Source organism: Ceratocystis lukuohia (assembly GCF_044167205.1).
Source record: "Ceratocystis lukuohia strain C4212 chromosome Unknown Supercontig1_pilon, whole genome shotgun sequence".
Classification (NCBI taxonomy): domain Eukaryota; kingdom Fungi; phylum Ascomycota; class Sordariomycetes; order Microascales; family Ceratocystidaceae; genus Ceratocystis; species Ceratocystis lukuohia.
Genome location: NW_027263520.1, coordinates 1117522 through 1133605, shown reverse-complemented (window position 1 = coordinate 1133605; position 16084 = coordinate 1117522). Strand labels below are relative to the sequence as shown.

The 16084-nt window shown below is 47.2% G+C and overlaps 6 protein-coding genes across 6 annotated transcripts; 2 read left to right on the top strand and 4 right to left on the bottom strand.

Moving 5' to 3' along the window:
• Positions 1-239: 239 nt before the first annotated feature.
• HOO65_010290 (putative sugar kinase YDR109C) lies at positions 240-2833 on the bottom strand (the record flags this gene model as incomplete). Its single annotated transcript, XM_071005451.1, has 5 exons — positions 240-333; positions 413-1302; positions 1363-1544; positions 1602-2670; positions 2750-2833. The coding sequence occupies 5 exons, from the start codon at positions 2831-2833 to the stop codon at positions 240-242; spliced, it is 2319 nt and encodes a 772-aa protein (XP_070862112.1).
• A 1451-nt stretch (positions 2834-4284) lies between these two features.
• Positions 4285-6631, bottom strand: HOO65_010289 (VTC domain-containing protein; the record flags this gene model as incomplete). Its single annotated transcript, XM_071005506.1, has 2 exons — positions 4285-5915; positions 5983-6631. The coding sequence occupies 2 exons, from the start codon at positions 6629-6631 to the stop codon at positions 4285-4287; spliced, it is 2280 nt and encodes a 759-aa protein (XP_070862111.1).
• A 1398-nt stretch (positions 6632-8029) lies between these two features.
• On the bottom strand, positions 8030-9010 carry HOO65_010288 (40S ribosomal protein uS2; the record flags this gene model as incomplete). The annotated part of the gene is made up of 3 exons (XM_071006049.1): positions 8030-8235; positions 8318-8766; positions 8841-9010. 3 exons carry the CDS (start codon positions 9008-9010, stop codon positions 8030-8032), a joined length of 825 nt encoding a protein of 274 aa, XP_070862110.1.
• A 398-nt stretch (positions 9011-9408) lies between these two features.
• On the top strand, positions 9409-10433 carry HOO65_010287 (mitochondrial 37S ribosomal protein uS15m; the record flags this gene model as incomplete). The annotated part of the gene is made up of 2 exons (XM_071006024.1): positions 9409-9454; positions 9511-10433. 2 exons carry the CDS (start codon positions 9409-9411, stop codon positions 10431-10433), a joined length of 969 nt encoding a protein of 322 aa, XP_070862109.1.
• Positions 10434-10918: 485 nt separating this feature from the next.
• Positions 10919-12195, bottom strand: HOO65_010286 (V-type proton ATPase subunit d; the record flags this gene model as incomplete). Its single annotated transcript, XM_071005889.1, has 5 exons — positions 10919-11002; positions 11064-11567; positions 11646-12019; positions 12103-12133; positions 12175-12195. The coding sequence occupies 5 exons, from the start codon at positions 12193-12195 to the stop codon at positions 10919-10921; spliced, it is 1014 nt and encodes a 337-aa protein (XP_070862108.1).
• Positions 12196-13404: 1209 nt separating this feature from the next.
• On the top strand, positions 13405-15445 carry HOO65_010285 (uncharacterized protein; the record flags this gene model as incomplete). The annotated part of the gene is made up of 4 exons (XM_071005575.1): positions 13405-13439; positions 13537-13626; positions 13744-14408; positions 14502-15445. 4 exons carry the CDS (start codon positions 13405-13407, stop codon positions 15443-15445), a joined length of 1734 nt encoding a protein of 577 aa, XP_070862107.1.
• Positions 15446-16084: the final 639 nt, after the last annotated feature.

Below are 16084 nucleotides of genomic sequence, written 5' to 3'. Positions count from 1 at the left end.
AACCTAAAAAGAAGCCAACACAGTCTCGCAAAGCATACAGCAGTCAAAGCTGACAAGAGAGATAGGGCATCTATCGCAAACATCCAAACATACCGAGGCCACAAATACCAACATTCCCGTGGAGTAAGAAAAGACCTCAGGGACTCTAGCAGGCCTAACACGATATACCAACACAATACACCGAAAATTTATCATGGACGAGAGACTTGCTCTTCACTGTCTTCTTTCACATGTCCATGTTAAATATCCTCGTCTTCTTCATACAATTGTGAGTCAATCATGATCACAACTGTTATGGCTGCAGCATATGCTTCCCTGATTGCGCATGAAATACTGCATCATTAATGTTAGTGAACTAGCTCCACAATAAGCGGTTCTGTTGCGCCAAATACAAAATCTAGTCAGAACTTACCAAGTGGAGGCTATATCTGTAACAACTGCACTCAAGCCCCAATGAGCGCACCAAGCACGGGCTAGAACCTCGTTGTCTCTGACACCAAAAGACTCTATCAAGAGAACCTTCATATCATCACCATCATCATTCACGACCGATGCCGCTTGATATTGTTGTGACCCTCGGTATACATTGCCCCAGTTGTGGACACGTACAATCTTGTCAACTGCCACACGCTCAAAAGTGTAGCCTGTCCATAGTGGATGCGGGGAATCTGAACATGGCCAAGCCGCAACAAAGGATACGTCGAACTGCAGCTTTAACGGCCAAGATGTGCCGTCAATTGCAAATATCACTAGGGCTTGGTACAGCTGTGGCACATTTTCAGCGTTATTATTCCCAGTGGCTGATAGAACAGCATCGTTGTCTCTGTGATCAGAATGTCCGCTGTCATCTACGCCATTCTTTTTGATCGGGTGGACCTGTTTCTCTAAAGTGATTTGCTCGATGCGCACAGTATCAACTATCTCTTGCTGATTAGGCAAAGGTAGGATGTACTCTTCCACCACATAATCATCGGTTTCTGGTCCAAGGGGGCTAGAGCCATGTCGCATGTCTTCGACATCCTGTACATGTATGCGCCTTTTTGGTCGGTTGACCAAAAGTCGTGCAAGCTGTGTGCGTTCAAGATCGTTTGTAGGACGTGCTGGTCCAACCCAGCCACCAATAGTATTGCACGTAGGTGCTAGGACTTTGCCGACTATGCAGGTAACGGGCCAGTACGTGTAACTGTTCCGGTATTGGAAACCACAATCTGGATAGTCCATCAGAAGATGTTCAAGTTTGTTACTTGCAGGATCTGGATCAATATCCGTCAGGGCATTCATCACGATGTAAGGGAAGGAGTCCTTGAAAATTAGGTTAGTACATCAGTATACGACATCCATAGAAGGATATATAAAACGTACGCCTGGGAGAATAAGACCGCTGAAAAATGCCATGGAATCTTCACTTAAATCAGTGAGAGCGCCCTCCATCTCAAGGTCCTTCATTTCATCTAGTGTTTCACGCAGGTTAGGCCATTTGAGCTCTCGGGCAAATCGGCGTAGACATTTCATTTGCGTTTTTTTATTCGGGAACGACAATATTACTAAAAGAAAATTAGAAAAGGTACTATTGTAGCTATCCAAAACGGAGAAAAACTCACACTCGTCAATATAGTGGCTGAAGCTATCGATCCGAACGCCTTCTTTCCATCTTCTGGCCAAGGCCAAACTCCATTGTATCATTGGTGGAATCTCTGTGGTCATACGCTTGCGTTGATCGGCGGGGAACCGGCGATGGGTTAGCCGGAAGAGCAGTTCGAGGGTAAGTACCAACTGATGGTAAAACTTATGAAGATCTTCTTCTTTATCAGGAGAGTTGCTAGCGATGAACTGAGTGACAAGTTGGTTTTTGCGCTGTGAAAAGTCGATCCAATCATTTCGTGACAATACATGGATCAAGTCTGTAACCTGGCGTTCAAGGGTCCGCGTCGCATTAGGACCATGAAATCGCATTTTAGGTTCAGGGTCTCGAAGAAAGCGCTTGTACATCACATCTTCATCATCAACATCGAAGACAGTACAGTCTTGTAGTTCATGAATGCGCTGAAAGATATCAACAAGATCAACATCGCGAAGCTCTATAGATGATTTGCGGTGTCGTATCGCCTCTGGCACCACGCTGGCAGACCAAGCCCACTGGTTTAGAGTAATGGTTCCGGGGAGATGGCCATGATGAAAAGTGTAGCTGGGCTGCTCAACTGTTTCCCATGGTGACCAGCGGCTTTCGGGGTCGACGCCTTGGAGGACCATCGTCTGCATGTCTGCCATTATCTTCTGGTTGTTCGCTCTCCCTGTCAGACTATTATTCTTGCAGGAGCTTGCGGAATAGCAGCGGTAAAAGGTCTTGTCCGCATTAGGAATACTCTTTTTGAACCCGCGATGTGTAGATGCACCTCGCGCAATAAGGGAATTGGCCCGTCGCTCACTCAAAGCTTCATCTTTAGAGACACCGGATGGTGGCCAGCGAGGCTGGCGGCTAGATGAATCACGTAGACCGTGAGCCTTCTCTTTGTTCTTGGCTCTGCTGGTGCGCGACTGTGATGGATTAAATGACTCCGGATGATAAGAACGCCGACGCGGGCCATCTTGAAAACCCTCGTGACGGGTAGTAGTTGAAGCATGTCGACTACTGGAAACATCCGTGGAGCTAGCCCTTCTATTATCCTTAACCTAGTAGCATGTTAGTGACATAAACTACGCATGTATTCGCGAATATCCTAAGTTCCGCGCAAGAAAGTCATAAACTTACGGATTTGGTCATTTTACGCGTCAAACTAACACTGCGTAACATGCCCCAGAAGCCTCGACCCCGTCGGTCCTCACGTTCTGTCATTGTGGGTGGGTGTGCTTTTTTGGTTGCTGATTTGTATGGTACTCTCGTGAAAATATTAATCTGGGCGAATAATCAACAGTAATTTTCAAGCCAGAATGAAGTAAAATGATGGATCAAGAGGGCGCGAGCGCAGGAAGAGAGGAATCACTTAACGCGCAGGCCTGCACAATAACCCTTGTTCGTGTTCTTGTTTCGTTGTGATTTATTTTGTGGCGTTCAAGAATTGCGATAAGGTAGGTGTATGATGTACGCCGCACTGTAGCTAGAGAGGAATATATTCTATCGCCTTTCTAGAGCTTCAAGTAGTTGAGGTCGGGATATGGCCTGGTCTTGTGAAAATCGCCAGACTAGCTGTGTATTGACTGCTTACTTGCATAGGATGATCATGGGAGAAAAGGAACACCAGATCATGACGTCGGGGTTTTCCCAGCCTCCTCTCAAAAATGGAGCCTGTTTGTCCAGCCCGGCAAGCTTCTGAAGGGGAAAAAAGGTGTCGAGGAGTAGCAAACAAAACAAACCAGGAAGCATACCTAGCCAAAGAATGGACTAGAATGATGGTTAGAATATATTGATAACACAGCCTTGTTGGAATTTAAAATGGTTCTGATCGAGACTTGTCGCAAATTGATTTCTGTGTGCGCTTAGAAACCGCAACTTCTGCATTTGTCGCAGAAAGAGAAAGGGTAAAAAGTTTTTGTCATTGCAAGTTAATACGTAGTTGCCTTCTTCTGCCTTTCACTCGTGACTTGTATAGCCAGCCCGAAAATTTGTGAGACGCAAAATTTTATCTTAAAATCTCTTACTATGTATAAGAAAGTATATGCTACTGCTTGGGCTGTTTGATAAAACATTGTGGGCTTCTACACCTTCTACTTCTAACCCAACTATATACTAAACTGAGGTTTTTTTTTTTTTCTCACGTGGTGTTGTGGGTGGTACATTAGAGAAGAGGCCTCATTTAACAGGTTAGCCTACCTAGCTCGGCATGATATAATAATACTTGCTATATTGACAGTGTCCATGTATGAAATGTATTCATCTGTGATACGTACGTATGATGCTATGACTAATAAGCCTCCCTAAGTTGGTAATGTCACAGCAATTCAAGAGAATGTAAACGCACGCATGGAAAGCCTTAGCCAAGTCACTATCTGAATTCCATGTAACCATAGGCATGTGGCTAGCCTTGAATAGAAAAGGAATCAAGTCTTGGTAGAGTAATAATGCAACTATTACTAGCGAGTTTATAGGCAAACATCATGGCCTTGTCATTTAAAGAACCATCCGGGTAACGAAGGAAGCGGCCGTTAACAGAGACAACTTATTATTACATCATATCCGAGAAAGAAACTGAACAACCCAAGCTCAACCCAAAAAAAAGACCTGTCCGATGACTATAGACCTATCGCCGCAATGCATCTGACTAGCTAGCCCTAGACTTTAATCATGTCTTACAACTCATTGCCGAGGTACGAACTTGAACTTGTACCATTATGCGGCGTCTGCACGCTGTAGAAGGCCTTCCGGAATTCTAAGAAGAAATTGACTACCAGCGCGCCAGCCATGGCAACCGCTATAATGAGGGGGCCAACAACGTTGTCAAAATCGCGGCCGCTGCGCTCATGAATCATGCGTCTCCGTACATTCATCATGGTGTACCCCCACCCACCGGCAAATATGGCAATAATAATGTAGGTAATGCCCATGATTTCAGCAACAGTGTCCTTGCCGGCCGCAGAGTACAGGGCAACAGCCAGACCTCCTAACAAAATACTGATATGTTGCCACTTGAGGAATGTACGCTCATTTGCCAGCCAAACCTTGGGCTCAATCTTAAGCTCGCCCGAGTTCTTGATCCAAACTTCAGGCTCAACAACACCCTCCGGAAGTTCCTGAGAGTTGGCCGACTGTTTGGCCCGGCGGTTTTGGGCATATCGTGACATGGAAAAGCTTGGCAGGACGGATGAAATCCCCGTGCGAGCAGGAACTTCGTCTTCGGTGTTTGTTCTTGAAGATGGGGAAAGGTTCGAGGGCTGGACGCCGCTCATCTCAGCCTGTGCGCGCTGAGTCAAAATACCCTCTGCAACAGGGGAGCTAGTGGTAGGCTTGAATGAGGAGCCAACCTTTGCGCCAAGCAGGCTGCCCACAATCTGCTCATCCTCAGCCTTTTGAATGCGACGCTGCACTTCCTCATCAAAGGCCTCTTTGGGATCTTTGCGGATATCACCCTCTAGCTCGCTAATCCAGAAAGGTAGTGCGTTGACATAGTCTTCAAACAAAGAAGCGACACCGTGTACGAACTTCGAGAAGCCAGGGGCTGGGTAGACCAAATGAGAGCCCATCAAGTCCTCTACCCACTCGGGGCGCTTGCGACCTTCCTGAAGCTTGATCTCTAAAATCGCGTAGGGGAATTTCGAGATTTCGCTTTGGTTGATGTTAGAAAAGGGGTACTTCATGTTGCTGTTGTCAATATCGGTACGGTGCCATGATGCAGGGTCACGGCAGGGACGACTGAGGTCCAAAGTGTCCTCACGAATAAAAGCAACATCAGTGTCAATGCTGATACGCACACGGTCATCGGAAAGCTGCTGAAAGGCAGTTCTGACATAGGTGGCGCGCAGCACGGGCGCCAGCTTCTGACTGAGGATAGACTCTTGAATGCGAGAGGTGGTGGCCTTAAAAGCATCAATCTCAGTAGCCTGCTGGCCCTGTCTCTCCATCTTGGCAATAGATCTTTCCATCTTGTATTGGCCATCCAGATACGGCTTGATCCACTTCTGCTTTATGTCAAACTTGTGCTCCTCAGCACTGCCACTAGCATGTACTGTCTTTTCCTCCATTTTCAGTTCAGGGACAGAGTTCAAGTCTCCATACCAACGCAGGCGTAGAGAAGAGGCTTTAGCGTTACGTTCAACTTTCTTGCTGTAAAGAGAAAACTTAGGGCCATCGAAATAAAGAGACGTAATGGTTGGGTCATTTGAAGCATCATCTACGGAGGCTGCTTGTTCGGCGTATACGAGAGCGGGAAGGCGACGGAGAATATATGTCTTGACCTCGAGAAGGTTGTCAGGATGCACCCAAACTGTAGTTAAATGTTAGTAAGTAGTAATAACAATTGGTGACATGCAGTGGGGTCAAACTGTTCTTACATTTGTGAGCAGTGTGCTTTCCATCCTCTTGCACACCAATGTCGAGTTCAGGGTGAAAGTTCAAGCCTTCACCTCTCTCCGAGTGCTGGCGCACGATGTAGTACATGACAGAAAGCTTATTGATCAGTGGGGTATAGCTTTTCTCACTGTTGAATGGGCGTTTGCTCAAGCTGAGTTGCATCATAGGTCGGACTTTGTAACGGTCACCACGCTTGCGATCATGCTTCTTGACGATTTTGAGGAAGCCCGTGTAGTTAATGGAACTGTACTTCTTGAGCTGGCGCAGCTCCTCAGTTAGGTCGTCTAGCTCGGATTCAACCTGTTTGGCATATTCTTTGCTCATAGAAACAGAGGGCCCATCGTCCTCGCCTTCACCCTCACCCTCAGTAGCTAGGCCTTTGAGTTTGTTGTAAGTCACCTCTACACGATCTTTAAGATTGTTGAAGGTGTCCTCCTGGAATTTTGCCACCTTTTCGAGTTGATTGTTGAAAATCTCGTCGCAAAACTTGTTCTCGTCTGTCTCGGTCCAAGGCACCTCATCGTCGTCATACTTGTCTTCGCGCAAAAGGCTTTTCAGCTTGGCATAGTCAATGTACATATCCTTCCATGGGCCATGTTGGGCTTCTTGGAGGGTTTTTCCAAACCGCATGATGAGGGAGAGAGCTAGTAAGATTCGTGGATGATGGGCGGTGGAATTGGTCGTGATAACACGGGTTGAATCACCGTCAGCTAAGTTAATATTTCCCGCAAAGAATGACGTCAATCAGACACACAAAAAAATAAAAATGCCGAGGATGCAGCGAATGCAGGTGGTTTATTCTGATGATGAGGATAAAAATTTTGAATGGACAGGAACAAGTTCAGTGAGGCAATTCAACAAACAGATGGTCAACATAGAAAGTTACCCAGCCTAGCATATATAGTCAGATCGCGTTTTTGGCACTAGCGGTGTTAAAGCGCTACGCAACGTCCCGTTTAAGCAATAAAATCTTTGCACAGCCCAAAGCCCCATTGCCTGTCATAGTGTAGAGCTTCACTAAGCTAGGGTGCTCCTCATGTCTTGTTGTTTATCTCCACTGAAGCCACACCCTTGCCCTATCAGAACGCCATCTCTTGGAACGTGTTTTACTCCCTTCTGATCTGGGGGCTTGCTCTACAATTCATCCAAGATATTCATGATGGCAATTGTCCTCGAACACTCGCGTTCAAGCCTGATTCAAGCTGCCGTTTAAAAAGCTTTAGGGTAGAATAAGAGGCTTTTGATCCAATATTGTTTATGCGGCTAGTGGCTGTACATAATGGCAGGCGCATGTTGGTCAAAGCTTCAAAAGAATAGAAGGCAGTGAAGTTGGGTACTTAGGTGTGATTGCACCTGCATCTCTACTCCCTTACTCCCTTTAGGACGCATCCTTTCGATCACTCAAGGAGATACTCAAAGTATGATTTCACTACAGGCTCATTCCTTCAGATGCATGGTGCCTGTCACAACACATCCTTGAAACGAGCGCATATTGATGCTCTAAAATATGCGTGGCTTACGACATCATAAATTGATAGCATTTTTGAAAGAGAAACTGATTTATCCGTTTCTTATTCATTGTTTTCATTTCCTGTATACCCTGGCCATTGGTAAAAAACGAAAGTTGTTATATGCCTTTCACAGTTGCCTCCTCACTAACCATAGGCCATACCTGAATCTAACATCTCTAGGGCGAAGCAACGGTTAAGTACACTCCGACAGCTGCACAGGGCATTCCCTCTATTCTTCGCTGTTCAGGAGAACGCAAGAAAACAGAGTATCTTTCCCTCATAAGTGCTCGCCGTAACAACCCATGAAGATTTTGATTCCATACGTCATGGTTGGTGATATTTTTGCGCTGAAAAAGAATAAACAAAGCTCGGAAAAAAGAGAGGGAGTAAGAACTAAAGTGAGCAAAATAGATGTCAAGGATGGATCATCGTGTTTCACCGCTATTGCTCTCCGTTATTTTTGTTTTGACTTTTACTTTTGTATTTTTTGTCGTAACGATTCGGTAGAGCACTCCGCTTACCACTGGGTATCCTTGTTGGTAGTCTCGGCAGCCCAGTCAGTAGGAGCAGTGGCAGCCCAGTCCTCACCGTTTACGGGAGCGGCAGTAGCCTCCCAGTCAGCCTGGTAAACAGCCTCAGTAGCGACAACAGGCTCCTCCTCGGGAGCAGCAATGAGCTTCTCCTCCTCGACCTTGTCCTCAGCCTCAGTCTCGGGGTCACGGTCTATTACACATGGTTAGTATTATGCCTTGATCTACTGCACTTATTATGTTGTAGTGTCTATCAAGACAAAAGAGTAACTTACAGAAGTACAGATCAACCATGACATCCCAGGGGGACTCGCGGTTGGCAATGGTGCCGCGCAGGCGTAGGACTTCGCGGGCAAGCATCCACCAAACCAGACCAATGGCGTGGCGACCCTTGTTGTTGGTAGGGATGGCAACATCAACGTACTCGATGGGCGAGTCAGTGTCGCAAAGAGCGATGACGGGAATGTTAACGTAGCTGGCCTCCTTGATAGCCTGGGCGTCGGTGCGGGGGTCGGTAACAATGATCAGGCGGGGCTCCTTGAATTCACGGGTGATGTAGTTGGTGAAGGAACCGGGGGTGAAACGACCAGCAATGGCAACGGAGCCGGTGTGGGCGGCAAACTTAAGGACGGCACGCTGACCGTAGGGACGGGCAGAGATGACGCAAATGTCGGCCGGGTTGTCAATAGCGGCAATGATACGGGCAGCCAAAACAATCTTTTCCCTATAAAATAATTAGCATTTTTGCATCTTGTACTAATTAAATTCTTTTCAATCAATTTTAGTAGAAAAACTCACCAGGTCTTGCCAATGTTCAGGACGTTGACACCATCGGCACGGGTCTTCCAGAGATAGGGCTCCATCTGAACCTGCAAGTTCTTGCTACCCAGGTGGCACTGGGCAGCGAGGAGCATCTGGATGTCCTCAGCGGTGGCATCGAAGATCGAGGGCAGGTTAGAAGGGGCCATCTTGACTGTTTTGTTGACGATAGTTGAGCAAACAATCAAGGAAAGAAAATCAGAAACAGGTTCAATGCGGCGCCCAGCTCGTACGAAAAGTTTCACTACTATCAAAATTCAGGCCCCGCCGTGGGATATTTTTCCCCAATATTATGTGGATTTGTGGGAACTGATAGCCCTTATCACGCTAACCTATATAATGGATACAGCCACACTAGCCTACAGCTGTGGCAGAGAGCGTATAGTGGCTGAAGCAAGGCTATAAATATTATAGGATTTGTCCCGCACTTTCAGCCTTGCAAGTGGGTCCCTGATCGCGGTGGAAGCGGGAAATTTTGTGACGACGATGTCGAGATTACCATCACACAGTGTACAGTGACTAGATTCTTAGAATTAGTACCTACACAATGCCTCTCAGACTTCCTAGAACAACGAGGCTTAGCTCTCTAGGCTGTAGGTTCATATATCTTCATTCCTCTTCTGGATTTTTGCTGACACTATCAATATAGCGAGTCTCCGGCCTACCATCCGGCCCACAACATCAACTGCGAATCTGATTCCCCCAACTATTCAAACCGCGACCTTGATGACGAAATGGGAGAAGAAACAACTTGCAAAACGTGATCCTTATCGCTGGGCCCAAATACAGCAGCGTAAAGATGCCAATGTCAAGCGTCAGGCTGAGCTCAGCGCTATTCGCGCAGAGGAGTATGGTGATCCTGTTTGGGGCAAGCCCACTCCTTTTGTTGAATCTTTGGACTCTGCTGGTCAAGAGCCCATGACGAAGCCAAAGGTGGACGAAAATGGTGTAGTCCTAGAGGAGGGTCACGGGCTCCCTGTGGCTGAAGGTTATTTGGCCTACGGCTTCACTCAGCAGGCGGTTGATGAAGCACTTGCACACGGCTTTGAGATGACTAAGCCTGTTCCTAATAAACACCGCGAGCTGTCCGACCCTCAGGCCTATGAAACGGCGCAAATAGTCCACAAGGAGAACCACCAGCGTGCTACTGAGGCCATCAACCGCATTCTAAAGCTCGAGAATACCAATTCTATTGTCCGCCTTCATGCCAACATTCGCCGGGTTATCGATACTTTTGGCCGCCACAACACTGACGAAACCCTCAAGCCAAAGCCTCTTTCCATTCATCCTAATACGGTAGAAATGCCTGGCCGTGCTGGTCCCGATACCGGCAGCTCAGAGGTCCAAATCGGCATCCTGACTGCAAAGATCCGCGCTCTAGCACAAGCATTAGAGCAGCCCCACGCCAACCGTGACAAGCACAACAAACGAAATCTACGCCTCCTTGTGCACAAAAGACAAAAGCTCCTCAAGTATATGGAACGCAAGGAGCGCGGAAGCGAAAGATGGACCAACATGCTCGCCACTCTAGGACTAACCCCGGCTACCTGGAAGAACCAAATTACTTTATAAGTTGGGCGTATACATGATTCCTAACTCATTTAGAGTATTTTGAGAGCACAACTTCATAGCAACTGTATTTATAAACGTTTACTGGAGAGATGGATAGAAAGTGGGATGTAGGCGTCCAAATATCGCACGGAAAAAGGACTACTTTGCCTAGCGATTGCAAAGTAGACATGTTTCACATTTCTTTATGTACAATACAAGAGGAACCTATACAAAATAAAATTGCGGTTTCGAGGCGAAATTCTTGTACGCTAATGCTCATTTCATGTCGTATCCATATGGATTTGTGAGAAGGAGTCACATCCAAGATGATATAAAAGTTTGTAACGGTGTTTATAACGGCCAACCGAGGCAATACCTCCGCCGGAAAAGAGGAAGACATCATGTATATAAGAATAACTCGCATCAAAGGACAACATGGAAATCAGTAGTAATGGTTAAACAGAAAAGAGATAAATGTGGCCATGACGTTCACACTAACCGTCAACTCAGAAGACACTGATATAGTTGCCGATGCGATCCTTCTGGTTTTGTGCAATGCACTCGGCAATCCATGTTATGTTGCGGATTTCCTAGTTTTGATGTTAATATATGTGTATTTCTTGGTAGAGGAGACCAGAGATATTGACCCACCTGTTCACGTAGCTTTACCCACGCATACACAATAGAAAGAGTGAATTGTCGGGTAAAGGCACTTTTGGAAATTTCCATCTCCTTCTGGTAAAACATATCTTCCAAACTCTTGCCTTCAGCGCCACCACCGCCCATGTTTCCAGGGCCCGAAAGACCACCGCCCAAGCCGGCAGCATCAAAAAAGCTCTTATAGTCATGCACAGCCTCGACGGCAAGACGGACACCCTCAAAGTCATCAGCGCGCGACAACATCAAGGTTCCTTCGGGGTATAAACTACCAAAGCTCGGGTATAACTTGCTGCGGTCGGCCTTGTTAAGTTCAGTTCCAAAGGAATTGAGGGTAATGTTGATGGCTCGACGGTCGGCTTCAAACTCTAAAATCTGAAGCATGACTTCAGAGGTGACGTCAACGTTTTTCTTGCAGAAATCGTAGAAATCCTCGAGGTAGTTCTTGTAGAGAGTGTTGCGGACAATTTCGATATTTAGCTCATCCAAATCTTGGTGCTAAGAAGAGGTAATTTTGAGTTAGTACATGGACATGTTTACTTGGCAACCATCCCACCGTATCAATATATTACGCACACTTAGACTGCCCTTGAAGTAAGGCGCCAGTGGGGTCTCAATGAGTACAGAATTGTATAGGTCTTCAATATTGGTAGCCACGCATAACACGGGCATAGTGTCAAACCAACCAAGAGGATGGCAACGCTCTAGGAGATCGCGTGTATCACGCTCGTGCAGGGTCCCAGTAATGAGAAGAGCAACATTGTCAATCATGTAGCCGTAGGTGAGATAATCGAGAAACTTGGACATGACGCCGACAGAGTTGGCGCGCACATACTTGAACTCATTGACGAGTTTGTCGGTTGTTCTAGCGGCAAGGCTGGAAGTCGACGGGTTCGGGGGAAGTGACGAGAGGAAATCGCCGTAAGCGGGGCCGAGCTGGAGCTTCAGATCTGCGAGTGCGGAATAGTTAGCATGATATGCGCACATAGGAAATAGGAAACGAAGGTGTAATCTATCACGGGGCTGAACTCACCATCAAGGGTTTCGCACTGGGTCAAGTTGGCCTAGAAAAGAGTCAATATATCGAACGAGAGCTAGTAGATACAAGAAAGGCATTGGCGCACATAGTTTGAGCTAGTCAGTAGACTGTTACGATAGCCTCTTATTATGCCCTCAAGATATCTGCAGAAGACGTCATGTTAGACCTTTTACACAACCAGACGGTCTTTCGAGTAAATCGGCAAAGCGTAAACAACAATACCCGTTATTGACGTTGAAAAATAAGCCCTCCATAGTCGCGGTAGTTTATAGGATCGCTGTGAAATCAATCGATGCTTGCGCCACACAAATATCACAGAACAAAGGCTAAGTAAGCCGAGCAAGGTCGCAAGACTAGAAATAAACCAAAAGAGGCCTTTAGAATTGACGAAACAAGGGGTATCGAGATGGGAAAAGAATAACAGGTCGACAATTGCGCGGGTGGCAGCTAAGTAGTATGTATAGTAGGAGAAATTGATGGATATTAGCAGCTCATGAGCGAATTGAAGGGCTTAAAAGGCAGCTTTAACTTTAGAGGCTTATCCCAAGATAATAGATAATCCTTGGCTAGCACTGGCTTTTCCTGAAAATGCGCAAGGGACATTCTCAGCACAGCGCGAGATGAGAGCACTGTAGAGACACTGTATCAATAGCACATAATGGTGCTGTTTACACAGTCTTAATAACCTTTTCGCACGTTACCTGGGGAAGTTGTCCCGCCACTTTGCTCAGCCTACAAACCAAATTTTACCAGTTCCCTATGCACATTGACATTACACACTCTACACTTACGACACACAAATCAACAATTCCTTGAATCTTGAAGTTTTCCAACTTCCACCAGCCTCAAAATTGGCCATATCTATCTCTGCCTTGCCCAACTTCCATTACCACTTGTCCAAAAACCTTTCTTCCCCGTTCGTCCCCTCAGCCTTTTTCCTAGCAAATCCTTCATATGCCGGCCTTCACCGCCGTAGCTCGCCTTGCCTAGGCTGGCTGACATAAGCATACATGGATCCCATTTTTGATAACCATACAACGGGGCCGATAACGAAAATTTTGGACAATTAGAGGTTTTCCCTGCCATAAAATTTTTTGATTGACATTTTTATCCTCTCTGGCCTTCTTCGTGCACCTACTTTTCTTCCTCACTCAGAGCCAGCAACGCCTCATCTAACCCACCCACCAACAAGATCGACTTAGTTGGAAAGACGAGTACAAAGGGGCCGTCTTGTTTTGCTTTTTTGTCTTCCCTCTTTAATCTAGAATTGTTGTATTCGAGTCGTTTCTGTTCATAATGCCTCTCTACGTTCTGTCCGAGACGCCAGCGGGGTGCGTATTGCCTACTATACCAGCTTTATAGCCATTCTTTTTGTGTTTTTTGTCTTGCAACAAATTGGCTCAGCATACTAACTTACCTCTCTTCTAGTTATGGCTTGTTCAAGTCTGCCGACAAGAAACTGCACACTCGCGACGATGTGTCCGCCAAGCTGGCCTCTCTCGAGGCCGTGTCCGAGATGTAAGATGCCTACCTTTTTCGCCAACACTCGCTATCTCACACATGTCCTCCGTTGCGAGCCGAACTCAATATTGGAACTGGCCCTACTAACCTTTTTGTTTTACCTCTGGTTTATAGGTTCAAGCTGAAGGATTTCCGCAAGTACGAGAGCACCTCTATGGCTCTAGAAGAAGTTGCGTCAATGTCTTCCCGCAACGTTAAGGTCCCTCAGCTGCTAGCTGACTTCCTGCAAGAAGTCAAGGATGAGAAGCACGCTTCTCTGGCCCTAGCCGACAAGGCTCTAGGCCAGAAGCTCAAGGAGCTGCCTGGCTTCGAAAAGCTAGACATTGTTGCCGCCTCCGACTCTGCTGCTGGCCGTGGTGTCGAGGAGATCTTCCGTGCCATTAGAGAAAACATGAACGCACTAATGCCCGAGACCTCTTCTACCTTTGAGCGCGTTGCTCTGGGTCTATCGCACTCTATCGATCGCCACAAACTCAAGTTCACTGAAGACAAGGTAGATTCTATGATCATCCATGCTGTCAAGCATCTGGAAGATCTCGATCAGTCCCTAAACGTTATGGCCATGCGCACCAAGGAGTGGTACGGCTGGCACTTCCCCGAGATGTCACGCCACATTGCCGACAATGTTGCCTACGCCCGTGTCATCATTGAGACTGGAACTCGTGACACCTTTGCCACGGCCGATCTGACCACCGTTCTGCCTGAACCCATGGCCGACGCTGTCAAGGCCGCTGCCGAAATTTCCATGGGTACTGACATTGACAAGGATGACATGGAGAGTAAGTACCAACCATCCATTACCCGAAAGAAAATTGCCATAGGCGGCATTATTCAATAAAAACAACCCCGCTAACGCCATTCTACCCTCTCAGACATCAAGCTGTTGGCTCGCCAGGTTGTCACCTACTCTGAACACCGCACTGAGCTCGCCACTTACGTCGAGAACCGCATGCGTGCCATCGCTCCCAACCTAACTGCCCTGGTTGGCTACCTGGTCGGTGCTAAGCTGATCGCCCACACTGGTTCTCTGATGAACTTGTCCAAGTCTGCTGCCTCTACCATCCAGATCCTGGGTGCTGAGAAGGCCTTGTTCCGTGCCCTCAAGACTAAGCACAACACTCCCAAGTACGGCCTGCTTTACAACTCTTCGCTAGTTGGTCAGGCTTCTATGAAGTACAAGGGCAAGATCGCCCGTATGCTTGCAGCCAAGACCGCTCTGGGTCTGCGTGTAGACGCTATGAAGGCCACCAAGATGAACGAGGATGGCGAGGAAGTCATTGATGAGGAGTACGAACTAGATGAGGAGGAGCGTGCCTTTTTCGGCCTCAACTTGCGTACCAAGCTCGAGAACAAGCTGCGCAGTCTGGAGGGCAAGCCCCTTCTCCCCAAGGGCGTCAACGTCGGCCCTGATGGCCAAGTTCTGCAGCCGGGCGAGTTCACCATTCGTGAGAAGCGCGCATACAACATGGACGTCGATGCTGTTGCCGAGACTCCCAAGAAGCCTCTCATCCAGGAAGTTGAGGATACTCCCATGGACGATGACTCGAGCTCCGAATCCGAGGACAAGCCCAAGAAGCTCAGCGATGAGGAGTACGAGCGCCTGGCCGAGCAGGCCGGCATCTCAGTATCCAAGTTTAAGCGCAAGTACGAGCGTGGCGATGTTGAGCTAAACGCCGATGGCAGCATCAAGGTTGCCAGCAAGAAAGACAAGAAGAAGGAGAAGGAGGGTGAGTCTTCTAAGCGCAAGCGCGATGATAACGCGACACCCACCAAGACCGAGAAGAAACACAAGAAGAAGAAGACGGCAAAGGAGTAAAATGGGCCGATCTGCCCAGTCAAATCTTTTGTTTTATTCCTTTTCTCGTATGTTCTTGCTTTTTTCTACGTTACATGTACCAACTTCTTGTTTCTGGTTTCATCTGCATATCTCGGGTTTGTTATGGGTTTGTTTTCTTGTCTTGTTCGTACTGGTGTTTGTTACTGGGTTTCTGTGCCTTCATACCTCTCTCGTCTCGGCGTTACTCCCCTCCCTCCTGCGACTCTGTTATTTTTTAACCCCCTACTCTCCTCCAATTCTCTGCGACTGCGAAGTATGTATCGTATTGCATGCTTCTAGCCCATTCTTCCTCGACAAAGATAGGCCATACGCGCCAATCATCCTAGGAGACAGTATGCATAGAGGGCGTGATACTATTCTTTTTTCAGCCATGCCCTCGTTTCTGCATATTCTCTGGCAGAGGTCACGATTGGCTAATAGATGGGGTTTCTTATTTTCTGTTTCCTACGAGACACTATCACGGGCACCGTATGGTTTGCGAGTATGGTGCTGTGGCATGCCTCTTCAAAAATAGAGCGAAGCCGTCAGCCAGCACTGGGGTGGGAAGGAGGGGAGTTGCTTCCCCTACTCTCATATTTTACCAAAGACCACCTTCCCACGGTGTTGTGGCTTGATCTG